Genomic DNA, 18950 nt, shown 5'->3' with positions numbered 1-18950 from the left:
AGTGCGATCAATCACACCCCATAAATTTAGATTCCACTACTAAAAGTTGTACATAGCACTCCTTATCACACGTCTAAATAACAAAAATTAAGGTTTCAGGAGTGAGATTGACCACACGCCTAGAGTTTTCAAATGATAAAGCCTGAATTCCATGTGTAAAAATTGCATTCCAAAACCATATCCCACTGGGTTTTTAACCTTGGAACAATAGAATTTCTATCCCCATTAGCATTTCAATAGGAAATTTTATCTCAACTGAGGAAAAAGGTTCCTCTGGCTGCCTCTGGGGCTGTTAAACACCCATGTTTCAATTTAATTGTTCTGCTTTTATATATTATGGAATAAAAGATGTTTTCGTAGTTGAATGCTTTGTTTTTTGTAAAGAACCGTGGATAACTGGATAGAAAAGAAATAGCAAGCTTCTAAATTAGAGGTGGAAATAACCAATCAATCTTTGCAATAACTAAAGTAGAACAGAGCAAAAGTGTCTTGACTGTTTATGAGTCTTTATCTAGAATAGATAGAGATAGATCAGGTTCATTGACAGCTTAAATAACCAGAGTTGGCATTTTGTTGAAAGTCCAAAGACCCGCATTCTTAGAACCAAATTCCAAAATAAGCCTTATTTAGTTAGTCACTATGCTAAAATGTCAAAATAAATTTTATTACATGTGTACACTAAAATTCCTTTTACAAAAATTAGGTGGGGGTATGTCAAAAATCGTCAAAAAACCTCGTAGTACTCATATATGTCTTGGATTTTAGTACCGACCCCCCCTGCTTGATTTATAGTCAGTCTGGGAAATCCTTCTAAAATTCAGTGCAGCTGAAACCTCGAAATTCCAGGATTAGAAAAAGCTATACCTGTTATCTTTTTTCCTTAAAGAATCAACAAGCCATCAACATCGATAAATTTCACACATTTCTTTAAAATTATCTGCCAGTTATGACTTTATTGAAGCCGTTCCGAAATTAACCAATCAGGTTATGTATCAGAATTCCTATGGGAGTTCTTTTCCTAGATTTGTAAAAAAGGTGAGTCGGCAAAAAAACTTTTCCCGGGGGTCTGAGGAAAAAACAGAACTGTTATCATTTGTTTTTCATTTAACCATATATTTAAATTTGCGCTCAAAATACTTAAATAAATAAGTTAACAATATTCAATACACTATATTTTGTATCTCTCAGAAAATAAACACTTACAGAACGACTTAGTTTATCATTTGAAATACCCCCGTATAAGGCGGAAACTAAGTATCATCCTCAGTGCAGGGTTGCCGCCTCATTATTATTAGGCACTTTCCGCAGTCACAACGAGAACGGCAACGACAACGGCAAAACTTGTGAAATAACATATAGGTGTGAAAAAATAGAGAAGTTGCCGTTGTGGCTCATTTTCGATTCCGCAATTATTTTTCACAACGACAACCGTCTATCATTTTTTAAAAGTAACGAAAAACCAAAAATCCTGGAGAAAAAAAAGCTTTTCTTTTTCGATGCAAACTAAAAATACTGTAATGATCATAGTAACGAGATTAACAAACTGAACAAATTTAAAATCAGGATTTCAAAAATTCAATACTTGAAACTTACACATCTAGCACAAGAAAAAAAGCTAAAAAATGATAAAAAGTTTAAAGATTCTGAAAAATAGTTTTCAAAATTGTCTTACTTTTTTCTTGATGTTGATTTTTATGTTAGAAATCTCACGTTGTCTGACAACGCCAAAATGAGTGATTTGCCGTCGGGTACGAGAAGAGACAACGAGAAATTGGGGTTTACTCAGAGTTTTGTCAAGTTTTGACAGCTCAAAGGTGTGAATTTGATGTTTTCACGTTCTCGTTGTCGTATTCGTTGTGATTGCGGAAAGTGCCTATTTGCCCGCACAAGAACGCAAGCTACTTTACGCTATTTTCTCGCGCGCTCAAAGGAAAAAGAAAGTGATCGATATTCTTTGAAGGAAAATCGTCAGAAACAAACCCAAAGACTGAAAGATGTATTTTGTTGCTGAGAATCAATCCTTACACAACGGTGGAGCGCACATTTTCCTGGGCCATTTCTGAGAAGTTTGAATTACGGGAAAGGTGTATTTTCGATCTTCCTTAAAGTAAAGAGGTTGTGAGATTTAGGTTAACAAGGCAAAAATCTCTAAAAAGCTGGTAAAATAATAATCCTCAAAAATCTAAGTTCCAGCCTCACTGTAATTGCACGCTTTAAAATGCCCAGTTTTAAACGCGTAGTTGCACGGCTATCAGATTTTATCTATCAATTTCACCTTTTAAATCATCAAAATCATGATTGAGATAAATTTCCGCGTGTACTAATTTTAGCAAGACGAGAATTTAAAGATTTTGCGTGGATTAAATTTCGCGAATCAAGGGTCTTTAAAATTTTTGCGTGGATTAAATTTTACGAAAATGGCCTTCTTTATTTAATTTCACAACTATATGAATTGTAACTAGAAAAGAGATGTGTTTTTTAATCGAACAAAGGCAGACAAAGTTAAAAGCTTTCAAAAAACTACTTTTAGGAGGTTACTAGAGTTTATAATTGAAATGAAGAGTTGAACTCGTAATATGTTTTGGTTGTAACATGTTATCTAGATTCCAAATAATTTTGCGTGGACTAATTTTCGTGAATCAAAGGCCTTCAAAATTTTCGTGTGGACTAAATTTCGCGAAAATGGCCAACATTCGCAAAAACTGCAAAAATTAATCCATGCAAAAATTTATCCACTTAAGGTAGATATCATTTACAAAATATTAGAAAAGAAATGAAAGCACTTTTCCTTTGTGTGAGCTCAAAACAAACTATTTTCTTGGAGTTTTCCCGGAAAGAAATTGGATATGCCAGGACTATTTTACGCAAAAATCAACGTAGATTCCGATGCAAAAATCAATTTTCCTCTGTTTGACCATGGTTTCATCCGTTTTCAAATAAACTGAATCCCACTATTTCACTCAATCTTCCTCAAGCAGGGCAGAAAATTAAGCCTACAATTGCACTGGGCGTAATATGATAAGCGTGTATTTATAAGTTTACGCTCACGGAAGTTATTAAGCATGCAATTAGAAGGATTTGCCAGATTCGATTAGTCAAGACGGTACTAATTGAACATTCAATTGTGATTGAAGTAATCAATATTGATTGATAATAATCGAAAGTGATCAGTGACCACCTATCATTATCAATTTAATCGGTGATAGAATACTCACTCGACTCCAAATTATGGCACTTTCTTCCACCATTTTTGATTTGTTCGATCATTTTGATTACTTTTCGATTACTTTCGATAATATTGAATACCTTCAATTGTATTGAATGTGTTTCCTGTAGCAGCGCATCGGAATCTGAAACCAATCTTGCCTAATAAAAATGCCCGAATCCACTTTCTTTTTCTCTGACCAATCAGAATGCGCGATGTGAGTTACTTGAGGAAACCCAGGTCAAACCATAAAAATTTTCAGCTTCATACCAGCTTTAATTTGAGTGATTGAAGCCAACCATTAAGATGAAGAATTCAACCCCTACATTAACTGATGAGATTTCAGCTCCCCCAAGTACACATTAAGTCCCCACAAATATTTGAGACATCTTTAGCCCCCACCCTTTTTGGGCTTTTTAGAGGGTGTAATCCAAGTATCCAAGTAAGTATCATAAATAGAAAGAACATACTGTATCAAAATTTGAGAGAATTCTAATTTGACAGAATAAGAAAAGCTCAAAAAACCAACTTTCCCTTAGGAAAACGCAGGCAAAAACAGGTTTATTTACCTCCCAGAAACCAAACGGTGGAGAACAACAAAACATGTGGGCGCAACAACCGTTGATAAGTGTTCCAAAGCATTCCAGATTCATCCTTGTTTTGCATGTTGCGTGAGACATCTAGATAGGGCACTGGTGCTCTACTCGGGCAAAATCATCGTTTCTGTAGAGATCACAAAATTGCAAAGTACAGATGTCAAAAAAATTCAAAATGGCTGCCCAGCAAACACTGACGAAAACAAAAAATCAGGGGTACTACAGACTACTACAGCAGAACAAGACAGAGAAATGCATTCCGGTTCTTACTTGAGCCATCACAACATTCTTGAATAACTATGGATTATTCCCTGTCTATGGAATAATTAATTATTACCTGTCACTTTATATATAATTAATTGATGACCTATCCAACCAATCAATGAATTGGATATTGGTTGTTTCCGATAATCAATATCTATAGACGTTTTGCTGATCAGCATGTCATGTGAATTTCCATATTACTTGTAGAGCTTTAACACAAGTTTGAATTTATTTTTTTAGAACTCAATGAAAATAGAATATGATGCTGAGGAACAATTTGTTACATTGATTGGGTTGACCCAATGAAAAAGAAATTTTACCAATAGAATTATTATAGACAGCCATGAGTAATTTCACAATGCCTTTAACTGAGCGGCAACAGCTGGCATATTTGATGGCGATGACAAAAGATGACAGCAGCGAAGATATCAACGAATCAAAAAGAATCAAGAAAGCCAGACACTCTGCCTCGTTTTCAAACATCAACAAGCCAGTGAATAAAAGTGGTGAGACACAGCTTCATCTTTGTGCTATGAAAGGTGAAGTTGAAGGAACCAAAAGTCTCATCAAACAAGGAGCTGATGTTAACTGTAAAGATCATGCGGGTAATTTTTTATCATATTTTCATGAAAAATATATTTTGAAAGTTTCACGTTTTAGAGATTTTTCACACTTTACTAAGAAAGTTTTTCTGTACTACTTTTGGAGGGAAAATTCTATATTTTCAACGAAGTGCTCTTTTGATTTTCAAAATGCAAGTTCTTATTGTCAATAAAGAAAACTATTTGCAGCTTGATAAAGCAAGTTTTCATGCAAATTTTTTTTATTATTTAAATGGGGAGATATTCCTAATCTTTTTGCACAATACATAAAGGAGTGGAGAGGATCAATTTTTTTTATTCATTTTAGGAAAAATTGAAAGTTGAGTGACAATTTTTTTTAATTTAGATTGGACTCCCTTGCACGAAGCTTGCAATCATGGACATTACAAAGTTGCCAAAGCCTTGTTGAAAGCTGGAGCTCGTGTAAATGCTATTGGATATGACGGAGATACACCTTTACATGATGCCAGTAGCCAAGGTCATTTAAAGGTACAGATATTCTAATTAAGATTACAATTTAGTAAATTATACTTTGCTCTGATGTTGTCTTTTGACCAGCCACCAGAGCTGTGGGATAAAAACGACAGAGAGTCATTCTCACAACTCTGTTATTTGCTCTACCATTGGGTCTTGGGTCCTTGTGATACCAGTGTACGGAATTACCACTCAGTAGTCAGTAGAGCTAGAAATCAATTTTAGTCTTCTGACTCTCTGTCTAGTGAATTGGGAGAAATCAATTTCCACCTTGAAAGTCGTTGGAATTGGATACGCTTATAAATAATAAAAATTATGAAGTTTTTCCCTAGGCTTATATTTAAATTTAATAAGATTGCATAATGTTCAATCTTTCCCTTAGAAACTTGTTAGTAATTAATTACTCACCTTCAATTTAGATTTGTTTGTTGCTTCTGAAGCATGGAGCTGACCGAAACCTCAAGAACAAAGCAAAGGAATTTCCCATAGATGTTGCAAAAAACTCACAAATAGTTGATGTTTTGAATTCAAAGACAATCCTTGGAAAGCTGAAAGCAAAAGGTAGGAAAAAAGAAAGAAATTTAAAAGTTGTTGAATTGCTCCTCAAAAATATTTATTAACAATTTGTTACCATCTTTGTCTAAAACTATTGTCAAAAAGGTCTTTGATTAAAAACCAACCTTTTCTCCTTTTCAGAAGTAGCTAGCAGTGATTCCAAAGATGAGAAACCAAACAAATCTGTCAAATCTCATCGAAGACTTGCAAACATTCATGATTTCCTTGATTCATCTGACACTGAAGAACCAAAGCCAAGTGCTTCGTCTTCTTCAAATAAGGAGCATAATAAATCACAGGACAAAGAACGCAAGAAATATACAGATTTTGATGATAGCAGTGGCTCTGATAGAACATTCAAGGAAAAACACAAGGATGACGATCAACCTTTACATAAGAGTGATACAGAGAAATCACATCGTGACAAGGATTACAGTGATTCTTCTTATGAAAAAGCAAAGAAAAAGAAAAAACACCAATATGATGAAGAAAAAAAGCTTGAGCATTCAATGGAAGGTATGAACCAACAATACAAAGCTCACACGTCATTCCAAAAAATTTCAAACTGCTTATTATTTGATTCATGACAAGCACCATTGCAATGTCTTCTAACATTACATCACTGACCCACCAGCTGATTGATTGTAGGCGGTGTATAATCAGTCATTACGTCACTTACAACCAATCAGCTTTTTGGTCCCTGATGTCATACCAGAAGACGTTGCAAATGGTGTATATGAATATTTGACGTCAAAGTTTTGGATTGTTATTCCCCAAATTAAATAACATCTTACCAAATACCACAAAGAGAACCTATGAGAAATCAACACTACTACTCCTGTAGATATCAGAGTTTTATGATTTCATTTTTTATGATGAGGCCATCAAACTCTGTCAAATTCAATTTCAAGATTTTCTAGTCATTCATTTTATACCATTAGGCTCGTCAGAGAAAAAGAAGAAAAAGAAACACAAAAAAGACAAGTATGACGAATTGGACCGTTCATTTGAAGACCTCAAAAGCAGTTCAAAGAAGCTGAAATATGATGGAAGCAGCAAGGAACAAACCAAAGAAGCAAAACACTCAAAGGACACTGATGATTCTAAAATCTCCATACCCAAAGAGAAAGAGAAATCAAGCAAGCCTGATTTTCCTAAACAATCAGCAACGTGTAAGCCTCAATTTAAGATTCCTTCTAAAAGGGTCAAGAATCTTTTTTATAAAAAATTATTTTTCCAAATAAGGGGGCATTTTGAATTAACATGAGATTCTATTGCAATGTGTCTAATCTTCAAACCTGAGTACATTTGGATATTTGTTCTCTTTTTTCTTAGCTACCTTTCATGATACTGAGATCAATTTGTTTGGGACATCATCAATAACCAAGGAGAAAGACAAACCGAAAAAGAAAAAACACGAAGAGAGCAGTACTCTCAGAAAGCCTGAAAAACATGAAAAGCAGCAGGAGAAAAGAGAAAAGCACGAAAAAGAAGCATTACAGCAGATCGACCCAATAAAAGAGGAAAAACGAAAATCTATTGACCCTGTTGAAGATAAACCTAAATCTGACCTTAATCTCAAAACTGAAAAGCAACAAAAACCGAAAGTAAAAATGAAAGATCTTTCTTTACCAACAGAATCACCGCATAAAGTGAAACACAAAAGAGATGATGATACCACAAATAAGGACTTGGTCAAGAAAAAGAACCTCCATGAAGCTCCAATGTCTTCATCATCAAAGAAAACTGAAAAACTAAAGCACAAAAATGAAAAAACTGATACAGACTCTATAACAAAAGAAACAAAAGCAGACTCATCAAGCAAAGAGTTACCTAAAATCAAAGAAAGCATAGAGCAAGAGGAGAAACTGATCAAAAATTCTAATACAGAAAAACTAAAAGAAAAACATACCATCAAGAAGAAGCCAAGGCTAAACAGATTAAAAGGTGATTTTCACCAATTTGAATGGTTGATTAAAATCTAGTTTTATTTTTGATAAAATAATACCCGTTACTTTGATAGATCATGAATTTTTCTTTCTGCTAAGATTTTCTGACTGGAATCTTATAACATTTCAGATTTGTTGACCGAGCACATACTCTTAAATTTTACAAATGAGATAAACTTCGTTTTCAGCAATTTAGCTTCCCTTCTAAGATTGCTTCTACATACCTATTCACAGATTTTAACGATAAATCTTCCTTATACCATATTTGATACTCCTTTCTTTTTCACAAACAGGATTTTTGGACAGTGATTCCAGTGAGACAGATGAAGAAATGCCAAAGAAAACCTTACCAACAGTCGATTCTTTTGGATTGAAAGATGTCAGCCCCAAGAGTGATAATCAACCAGTATTTTGTTCTAAAACAGAAAAGCAGAAAATTGATCCCTCAAAGCCAGAGAAAATCAAAATTGATCCTTCAAAGCCAGAGAAAATCAAAATTGATCCCTCAAAGCCAGAGAAAAATAAAAGTCTACTTTCAAAACCAGAGAAAAACAAAAGCGACTCTTTTAAGACGGAAGTAACAAAAAGCGAAATATCCAAAGAAAGGATTAAAATGGAAACTTCTGCAAAACCAGAAAAAATTAAGCATGAAATTTCTTCAAAACCGGAAAAGATCAAGCATGAAACATTAAAGCCAGAAAAACAGAAAACTGAGACATCAAAGATCGAGAAGACCAAATCTGAAGGTTGGGTATCCGAGAAGAAAAAGTTGGAAATAACAAAACCTGAAAAGACAAAACTTGATCATCCCAAACCTGAAAAAGTCAAAAGCGAGACTCCGAAAATGGATAAGACTAAAGCAGAATATAAAACTGAGAAAAACAAAACTGACTCACCAAAGCTGGACAAAATCAAAACAGAAACTTTAAAGAGTGATAAACACAAGTCCGAGGAAAAGTCATCTAAGATAAAGGTTTGTAAATTTAAAATCGGTGAACTGATTGGCTCAAGTAGACAAGATTCCCAGTTTCTTTGAGTCAAGAGAAGAGAGGATCAGGTAGACAGAAACTTAAGAAGCCTGTCGTTAATGAGCTATTTATCAATTCCATTGTGGATGAGGCGCGAATGCGCTGTCCTTCTTAGTTGAACTAAAATCTGAGCTTGTCCGTCTGTCTATGTGTGCGAATCCCAAAACTTTGGGGAACCCTAGAGACTTGAAAACACTTGACATTTTGGTCCAGGAGTGAGTTTCTTGCTAAATGAGACTTTGAATAGTTGGAAAAACACTGAGGTTTAGCCCAGTGTGGTGCACACGTTTGACCTTTCCCTAATGGTTAATTATAACCAAACGTTTTTATCGATGTTGTTTTCCTTTTTTTCTAGGACGAAGGATCAATACGCCATTCTTCATCATCGGACGTTTCAGCTAAGAAAACCGTTCAACATGCGCCTCCTCCAACTCCTAAAAAGCAAGACGTGCTTTCCAAAACAGAAGATGATACTGAACAGCGAAGACGCGAAGAGAAAGCTGAAAAGAAACGCAAGAAGGCTGAGAAACGAGAAAGAAAAGAGAGGGAGAGATTGGCCCTTGAAGCTCAGAAAGAGACAGAAAGAGTGGCTCTTGAAGCAGCTCAGAAGGAGAAGGAACGACTAGCCTCTGAAGCAAAGAAAGAAAAAGAGAGGCTAGAGGCTCAATCACAGAAAGATTTGATTAAACCTGACATCAGCAGCAAGAAACCAAAGCACGAACATTCCGGTAAAACGGATAATGAGGTCAAACATAAAAAGCAGAAGAAACACGACAAGGAAGAGCGCAAAATAAAGGAACCCAAAACAGAACCAGTTGAAGGTGTTGAGCAGAAAACTAAGGCTCACCATGACAGCGAAAGTAAACATCAAAGACGCAAATCAGGCGACTCGTCGTCCTTCAAGTTGGACCAGTCCTCCTCACAGACCTCCTCACAGACCTCCTCACAGAGCTCACAAGAAAGTCTAGAGAAGGTGAACGACAAAAAAGATCATCCATTGCAAGATGAATACGAACCATACCACATCAAGCCAAAAAGTTTCACTGATCTAGCCAAGAAAGAAAAACTAGTGAAGAAGCCATCAGCTAGTGCTGCTGCTGCTGGAGATGTGCATTGGAAATCTGTTGGTATTTCTCTGTTTGGTGATGCCAGATCTGCAACTAATGAGAAGCCACACCATCACAACAAACCAGCCAAAGAAGAAAAAGAAAAGCACAAACATAAGAAAAAACAACATGCCGAACACAAACCGAAATCTTTGGATTCTAGTACTGAGAAACCCATTGATGTCAAACCACATAAACCTCTAAGTGAGAAGAAATCAGACCCTGAGACCAAACAGAGTAAGCACCTCCAGGAAGGAACTTCATTGACGAAGGCAGAAAAACACAAAGAGAAGAAAGAAAAAAAGAAGAAGAATGATTCTGAAGAGTCATCTGATAAACATCAACTACATGATCCCAATGTTCATTCAAAGAAAGATAAACCAAAGCCATTGGAGCTTTCAAGTACAAAATTGATGGACAGTGAATTTGAGAAACGTTTCAAAGCATTTTGTGATGAGGATATTAAACCAGCAATGTCACCAATCAAACCTGCCATATCAGAAAGTGTTAAAAGTTCATCTAAAGAGTCTGGAGCTGCCATTTCAAACTTATCTGGCCTGTTAGATTCTATGGGATCGAAAGAAACAGCGAAGAATCTTTCTAAAGGAAGTAGTGGTGGCACTGGTTCTTTATTCGGACTTCTGGATTCTATCGGGTCGAAAGAAAGTGCCAAGAACTTATCCAAAGGTGTTTTACCAAAAGATGAAAGCAGTGATTTTGATCGGCTTTTTGACGATTCTTCATTTTCGATGGAAAGTGATTTTGATGACAGCTTTGGTACAAAGAAAAGTAAACAGAGACGCAGTATAAGTGACGAAGAGAGCTTCCCGAAAGGCGTAAAAAGAAGTCGACTTAGTGATTCTGACTCCGAATCTGAAAGCGAAACTGAAAAGCCAAGGTTACCGAGCAGCAAGAAGATCAAACGTCCTTTACTACAAAGTGAAGTCCCACCTCAACCAATAACTGCTATTCACCACCAAAGAAGTTTCGATGATCCACTGCAGTTGAAGCGCCAATCAGATCCACTGCAATTGAAGCAACGCCCAGATTCTTCAGAACCACAATCGAATAAGAAAGAGGAAAAAACTTCCAAATCGGATGATTCTTTGAGTAGTAAACCAGTAGATACAGAGGACAAAAACAAACGACAGCCGCAACATAAACAGAAGGACGACCATCATCATGAACCGCTCTCAAGGAAATCATCAAAAGATAAAGATAAAGAATCCATTAAGAAAACAGCCATCAAAGAAGTCAAACTTGGCTTCATGAACACTTTCACAAGCGTCGATGCACCTCTTAAAAAGAAGAAAAAGAAACGGGTCAGTGAAAGTCGTGATGGCGAAGCACCTGCTCCAAAAGTTGGAAAACAAGAAGGGACAACTGCTCCTATATCAATACAACCACCACCCGTTGCTATATCTTCCACCAAAGATACTCTAACTCCTAATAAACTCTCGAAATCATTCAAATCAGCACAAGACGAACCAAAAACAGCTCCCAACAAACCTTCAAAACAAGTCACATCCACGCTAGATGATGCAAAATCAATCCCACCCAAACCCATAAAACCAGTCAAATCCATATCAGACGAACCAAAGGCAGCTCCACAACCTTCGAAACCGATCAAATCAACAGCCGATGAACCGAAGCAAATGAAAGAAACAAAACCGAAAGAGATGATTACAAAACCAACCATCAAGCGAATAGAGGAATCCTTTGTAAGAGCCGGTGGAAGTTCAATGACCAAAGAGCCTATCAATAAGAAGAAGGAAACCCTTGATTCTGCTAACAAACAAAAAGCATCCAAACAAAGTATTGAAAAACCTCCGAAAGTGGAGCCCAAATCAAAGAAGAAAGCATCACAACAGAAGAAAGCTGAGAAGCCGATACCTGCTAAAAGTGAGAACGAGAATGCAGTTGCTAGTCTACTCAATCAAGATTTGTTCAGCGACAAACAGACATATCCGAAAACTCAACGTTTGGTGTCGATGACAGAAGCCTTGTTACAACAACGTGACGAAGTTCCACCAATCATTTCCAACGATGAAGAGGAAGATGAGTATGTCTCCTTTGAAATGTTTTTACGTTCCATTTGCTTTTCAATGTGCATGTCCTTCTAGGGTCAAATATGACCCCCACATAACATGGCAACCGTGGCGTTTGTGTTTTAGTTGTTCTTTTTGTTAATTTAGTTTTCAATACAGAAATTTTCTCCAGTGCACTCTATCCTGCTCTATCTAATATGTCCTTTTTTCTAAATAGTATAAATGCTTATTGGTTGTATAAGAGCGTGGTTGTTAGTTTACTTTTGGATATTCTGTTATTGTTGGTTGTGTACTAATTGAACCTGTGTTGAGATCCTCTTTATCGTATACATCTCTTTTCTGTCTTCAGATACAACGACGCAGAGATGGCGGCCGCGGCGAACCTTCTCGAGCAAGAAGCGGACGAAGAAGAAGAGGACTTTGATCCTTTCACCAGCAACTCGGGCGGTCTCAAAGCACCACCCGTTCAACACCAAACGCCCCAACTAATGGCTGAAAAGTTGAAACGAAAATCAAGTTCAGATGCGGAGCCAGCTGCTTCAACTAGTACGGAAGTATCAGATGTTCCCACCACTAAAGACAAAAGCATGGTCGAAAATGAGATGTTCGCCTTGCCTTCAGTTGTGACGCGAGAGAAATTACCAACCTCGAAACAACAACCTCCATCCACACAAGTCTTCAATATTTCCACAACTTCAACTAAAGAAGAAGATGCATCTGATCAAAGCCAGGAATCTCCAAGTAGTAGTCTGGCATTCTTGATGCCTCAAACACCTACCCATTCTTCGTTCAACGATCAAGATATCAAGCAAGGTGAAAACGTATTGGAGAAAGCACAAAATGCTTTATTCGCCGCACTGGGAAGCGAGTTCAAAGATGATTCACAGGAAGAATTGGATAAACTAAAAAGCGAAAGTCAAGAGCCAACAAAGCCATCTTCAACTGTGGAACCTCCAAAAGAACCGACTACAATCCCAGTCAATACATTACCACAAGGACCGACCATTTCAACTCAATCACCCATCCTACATCAAACCATACCAGGAGTACCACAACAAATCCCTGGCATGCATCCACCCTTCCAACAAGTGTCACCGGCCGGTCAATACCCTGTAGGTTACCCAACTCACCAACAACTCATCATGCAGTATCACCAACAACAATGGCTCCATCAGCAGCAAGCCATGATGAGTCCCAACTATCAACAACGCCTTCATTCACCAACAACTCAACCTTTACCTCAGAATCTACAAAGCCTGTATCAAACAAGTTTCAGTCCACCACCATCGACTACAGTCAGTCATCCTGTACCTGGACATCCCATGTATCAACTACGCCAACAATCTCCTAGTTTTATTAGACCTGGTTTGGAAGAATACAACATGAAGCAACAACAAGTCCAGAAAAGTCTTGAAGATCATCGTTCAAGAATGATGGTCAACCAGCCACGCGGTGCTTCGCCGACTTTACCAAGTCAGCATTCTACGCAACAGCAACAGATGTTCCAAGCTTTCCCAGGGGTTGACCCGCGATTTCCTTTTCCATTCCAAGATCCGTCGATCGGGCACGCAGTACCTCCAAAACCACATCAATATCCTGGTGATAAACAAGTGACGTCTCCACATCAACAATCACCTTTCTCACCACCAAGTGCTCCAAGGCAGCAAACACCTCCAGCTCAACACACAATCAAATCACCGCCACCTCAACAATTGAAATTACAAGACCCACCCAAAGGAAAGTCTCCTTCGGTTATCATTCCAACGACTCAAATACAAGCACCTGCTCCTGAGAAAGCACAAAAGACGATGTCCCCAATACCAATGGCTTCATCACCCAAACCACAACACATTCAACCAGTACAGCAAACTAGACACCAAACACCAATCCGACAACCGTCAACTAATCCGCCCATAAGACCACCAACTACTCCGCCAATAAGACCCCCTGTCTCTCAACAAATCGCTCAGACTATGTCACCTGTTATACGACCGACACAACAGATAACATCTCCAGTCTTGCAGCAGATTCACCAAAGAGCAACACCTCCCCCACCACAACCCCAACAACAACTACAGCAACCTGTCGCTCAACCGATGATCGATACAAAATTGCCGTACGCACAACCCATGAAAGACACGAGGAATCCAGCGACAATTCAACAAGGCAGTTACTCAAATCCGGCTGCTATACAACCGCAACAACAAATCAGACCACCAGTCTCACAGCAGTTATATCAAAGATCGACTCCTCCTCCATCAGTACCCTCGCCATACGCTCAACCAACTAAAGAAACCAGGAATCCAGTGGTAGAACAACAGATTAGATCACCAGTCCCACAACAGATGCAACAAAGATCAACTCCTCCCCCACCACACTTTCAACAACAAAGACTACCATACGGTCAGCAGATGGGAGACTCAAGATACCCAGAACCAGTTCAACAAGTCAGATTTCTTAATAACCCGCAACGACATTCACTACAACAACAGCCACTGCAACAACAGCCACGATACGCATCAGCTATTCAGTCACCACCAGATCAAGACCCCCGTCTTTACAAACCTTTATCACAGCCTCGATATCCGTCTTTATCACAACAATCACAACAGAATCCTCAGGAGTTACAGCAGGCTCACCATTTACTGCAACAACAACGACATATGTTACCCGGGCAACATCCTGGTCAAGCGCTTTCGCAGCAACAGCAATATCAGAAACAGTATTATGAATATCAACAACAGTTACAACAGTCTGAGAACAGTCGCCAACAGAAAGAGCTGCCCCACACCACTGGACAAAACAACCAACAACCTCAAAGGCAATCTGTCTTACAACCGCCACAACAGGCGAAGAGAGCTCCTCAAACGACTCCTGTCTCACAACAGACACCACCGGTTGAAAAACAATACGAACAGCTGAAACCAGTCGCACGAAATCCTTACTCACATCAACAGAAAGAATACCAACAGTTACAACCCTTCTCGCAAGGGCAACACCCATACCCGCAACTCGGCGATCAACAACAAAAAGAAGCAAGGAAACAAGAGACGACACCACAACAACCACCCAAACAATACACTCAAATGGAAAACAAGAAACCACAATCGCATGAAAAAGCCAATACGCCGCAAGTTGTACATCAACAGCAACCATACCAAACTCAATTAGGACAACACTTGCAACAAAAACAACCGTTACGAAACTCAAATCACCAACAGGCAGAAAAGCCGCAGCAATCCAAATCAATTTCTCAAACACAACAGCGACCGCAACCTTTACCTCAACAAGCGCAACAATCCCAAAACCAAGCACGACAAAAGCCTAAAGAGCCGGGCATCAGTCGCGAGCAACAAACTAAAGAAAAACAATACCATCAAATGCAGTCTTTACAACAAAATATGCAACAGTTTTCACCACCTCCACAACAAGAACGATCACAACAACAACAGACTCAAGCTTCTTCACAACACCAGAAATCGGCTGCACAAGCATCATCGCAACTTGTAAGACCTGATCTCAACCAAACACAACAACAAGAAGCTACTACGAAACCTCCTCAACAACAAATGCAACCTACATCACTAAAGGAACTGAATCAAGTTCCAGCGAGGAAGGAAGTTTCACAAACCCTGCAGAAGAATGTTAAACCCAAACAACCTGACGAGCAATCTTCAAAGGATAATTCTCAAGCTGTTACCCCTGCCCATTCAAAACCAACTGAAAGATCAAAACCTGCTGAAGTTTCGAATTCTGCTGCACTTCCGAAACCTGCTGAAGTATCAAAACCTATTGTGTCCGATGTTGTTAAAGAAATTACCTCTCGAAAGCCAAAAGAAACTTCTAATCAAAAGGAGGAGCAGACTTCAAAAGAAGGATCTAATGTATCAAAACAATCAGTTGAAGAACCTTCACAACCTTCCAAAGAACCGGGCGCTGATCAACAACCATTACCGAAAGATAAACACCAAACAGTAGAATCCGAAAATTCATCTATGATTAAACAATCGACACCAGAAGATGAAGATGGAAAAGCTCAACTCGTTATCCCTCAAGGAAAAGCTAGTACAAAGCACGTTGGAATGAGAGAAAGTACTAATAAAGAAAAAGAATCTACAAACCAAGCATCCATTCCTATTATTACCGAAAATGAACCAAAAGAAATGACACAGGTGGAACCAAAGGCCACTGCGGAGAAGACCATCAAAGACAAACCACAAGTTAAAGCGCTAGAAGATATTCCTGAAAGACAGCCCAAGAAGCCAGACTCCTTACCATTGTCCAAAGAAACCACTCCCATCGAAGGAGATTCAAAAACAAACCTGGAGGATATCAACACACACCTTCCTTCCATGAAGCCTTACGAATTTGCAGGACTTATATCACCTCATTTGAGTAGTGGAACACACGACCTGGAGAGTATCGATACGTGGGATCTACTGAAGACTGAGAAACAAGACCACCAATGCGAATCTGACTTACTGACCAGCTCTAACGGTAGTGTTACGCTTGGCAAAGAGTTGAGGCGAATCTCAGATGGTGGTCGAGAAAGCTCTGATCAATCGATTAGTCGAGTTGTGGATTGCATACTTCAGATCACTGACGACAGTCCCTTCCACGAAACAACAGACTCAAGTCACATGAGAAGTCTATCGGCTGCCGGCTCCGTTGCCCAGACAACAACAGGTACTGGTGTGATGACGTCATCTTCCCTTCCTATGGACACGGCAAGTATTTACCAGCATTTGAAAGAAACGCATTCTTACTTAGCTCAAGCTACACCGGAAGAGCTTCAATACATCGTGTCGTCGCAAATGATGGATCTACCAGAGGGAGCTTACCAAACTGAACAACATCATGGAGGTTATAACCAACAAATACATGGTATGGAAGCCACCTCCACTTCAAACGTTACCACGAATCCAACAGAACCACTATTTGTAAGCACAGTACCTCAACGCTTATCTTCTTCAGACGAGAAACTATATTCACCGAAACACATCTCAGATGGGAACCGTCTCTACTCACCGCGTACGTCCGCTGATTCACACTCCAGAAGAAACGAACAACGAAGAGTCGATTTGGAACCGTGTGGAACTTTCCGTGACTTGATGGATCTTCCGCCCATTCCAGACCCGCCCATACAACCATCACCTGTTCTGCAACCCGCCCCTGTTAAGAAAACGGAAGCATCAACTTCGACACAGGCTGCTACAACAACGACAACCAGTCAAGCAACGGTCGTTCAACCAGACGTTGACAAAGAACCTGTTTTGAAATCGTGGCGTGAGGCAGTCATGTCGAGATGTGGTCAAGTTAAACCGATTGCTGAACCAAGGGCCAAATTGGAAGAACTTTTCGAAAGTGTGGCCATGAAACATGATTACAACGATTTGATGGAAACAGTATGTCTTTTTCACTTTCTTTTAATATGAAGCGTTGTTTTTCTTCGATTTTCCTTCTTTTTTACCATTTTTTTCGTTTCAAGCTTTTTTCCCTAAGTAGAGGATCCATAGCACTATGATTCTCAACGTGGTCACGTCGAAATCCATCTAAAACGGAATGGTTATAATGTCATCTTTTCTTTCCACTGTTCTAATTTTACAGGCCGGGGACGATAAAGATTGGGTGGATCTCTTGTTGCAACATGCTTCACAAAAGGTATCAATATTTTTTCAATTCTTATAATTAAACTAATCTTATGATTTAACTAGTCAGAGGAAAATCTCATGGTATTCATCTATGAAAAGATTCATCTACGTAAGACCGCTCCTAACCTCTCTATTATCTCTGAATGAATACACAATGAAGAAGGAACCACCATTATTCGACTCTACCTTCTTCAACAAAAATAGTTTTAAAGGTCTCTGAAAGATGGAATTAGTCAACTGTATTGTTATTCTTGTTTCAGGAGAAACTTCGACTTTCGATGGTACAAGAGTTGGCTCGCATTCAGTGCAGTAGTAAACTGAAGAGGGAGGAGAAAGGACCTTTGGGTGCAGCCATGATATTGTATTATCAGAAAGATGACATCAGTGGAACATTGGTAAGAAGTGACCGTTGATTTCAAATCCGAAACTCCAGGATAGGGAATGAAACCACTTATTTCCCATCCAGAACACGTGACTCGTGTGTATTTAAAACGAAATTTCTAAATGCGGGGCAAACTTAAGGCTTCACTTTTTCTTGCTTGAGAAAGGTTGAAGATTTATCTCTAGCCCCTTCAGGCCTTCAAACTCAATGATTTTTGTCTCACAAGAGATGGTTCCGGATTAAGGCATCAAAATGAACACCTCTTCTTTGGAAATTGTGTTGAGGCTGTTTTTAAAACTTGCCAGAATTTCATAACAAGTCAAAATATTTTCATTGATATACCAGTTTCTTCACTTTGCAGGGACGAACATTACAATTCAAGAACAAATCACAACATAAACCGGACTATGAAAAGTTGTACGAAGCACAACTGGATAACTTGAAACACAAGTTTACAAATCTTATGGTATAAACCGCTCAAAACTGTTTCGTCATTTTATTTTTCCCTAATTAACTGCTTGATTATCTTCTTATATTGTTTCTTTTTCTTTTCTCAGCTCAAGACTTTTTGGTTTTGACAATGTTAAGAGTTGTTTACTAAGTGACACGCACAACGATACGTTTTTTTCTGTGTCATGTTTTTCATCCAACGTTTATAAATTAACAAAGAACAAACAGAACACGGGTCAATGATGTCTTTATTCTTCTTTTTTTTTCAGACAACTTTGATGACGCAACAGAAAATGGAATTGGATGCATTGAAGATGCGAAAAGAAATCTTCAGTTCTGCGTTAGATCAAAAAGAAATTCTTCGGCGTCGCTATTTACGACTTCGTAAGAGAATGACTGTCTGCTAGTCTAGAACTTTAATTGATGATTTTGAGATTTTTTTCTTTTTTTCTTTTTGAAATCGTGTGAACTCGATTGAGGTGGAATACACTCAAAATTTTCAAAATGGTATTTTCTTTTTTCTTTTTTCTTTTTTTTTTTTTTTTGTTTTTTTTTTTTTTTTTTTTTTTGTTTTTTTTTTTAAAATACCATTAAAAGTGGAAAATTAAAAAGAACACTATAAACCTTCGACTCTGTACGA

The 18950-nt window shown here is 38.2% G+C and overlaps 1 protein-coding gene across 1 annotated transcript; it reads left to right on the top strand.

Moving 5' to 3' along the window:
• Positions 1-4299: 4299 nt before the first annotated feature.
• LOC136808425 (ankyrin repeat domain-containing protein 11-like) lies at positions 4300-18819 on the top strand. The gene is made up of 13 exons (XM_067064962.1): positions 4300-4670; positions 5014-5156; positions 5561-5702; positions 5838-6212; positions 6638-6868; positions 7032-7643; positions 7939-8618; positions 9029-11841; positions 12177-17232; positions 17435-17488; positions 17739-17873; positions 18222-18326; positions 18580-18819. Exons 1-13 carry the CDS (start codon positions 4409-4411, stop codon positions 18715-18717), a joined length of 10746 nt encoding a protein of 3581 aa, XP_066921063.1. The 5' UTR covers positions 4300-4408; the 3' UTR covers positions 18718-18819.
• Positions 18820-18950: the final 131 nt, after the last annotated feature.

This window comes from Clytia hemisphaerica, unplaced genomic scaffold (genome assembly GCF_902728285.1).
Source record: "Clytia hemisphaerica strain Z4C2 unplaced genomic scaffold, Clytia hemisphaerica genome assembly, whole genome shotgun sequence".
NCBI lineage: Eukaryota > Metazoa > Cnidaria > Hydrozoa > Leptothecata > Clytiidae > Clytia > Clytia hemisphaerica.
Note: the sequence above shows the minus strand (reverse complement) of the source record. Positions and strands in the feature narration are given on the sequence as shown.

Excerpts from the sequence above, each read along its gene's own strand:
- LOC136808425 (XM_067064962.1), top strand. The coding sequence starts at position 4,409 with ATGAGTAATTTCACAATGCCTTTAACTGAGCGGCAACAGCTGGCATAT. Across the intron at positions 5,703-5,837 it reads TGGAAAGCTGAAAGCAAAAG|AAGTAGCTAGCAGTGATTCC; the intron begins GTAGGAAAAAAG and ends TCTCCTTTTCAG. Across the intron at positions 17,233-17,434 it reads ACAACGATTTGATGGAAACA|GCCGGGGACGATAAAGATTG; the intron begins GTATGTCTTTTT and ends CTAATTTTACAG.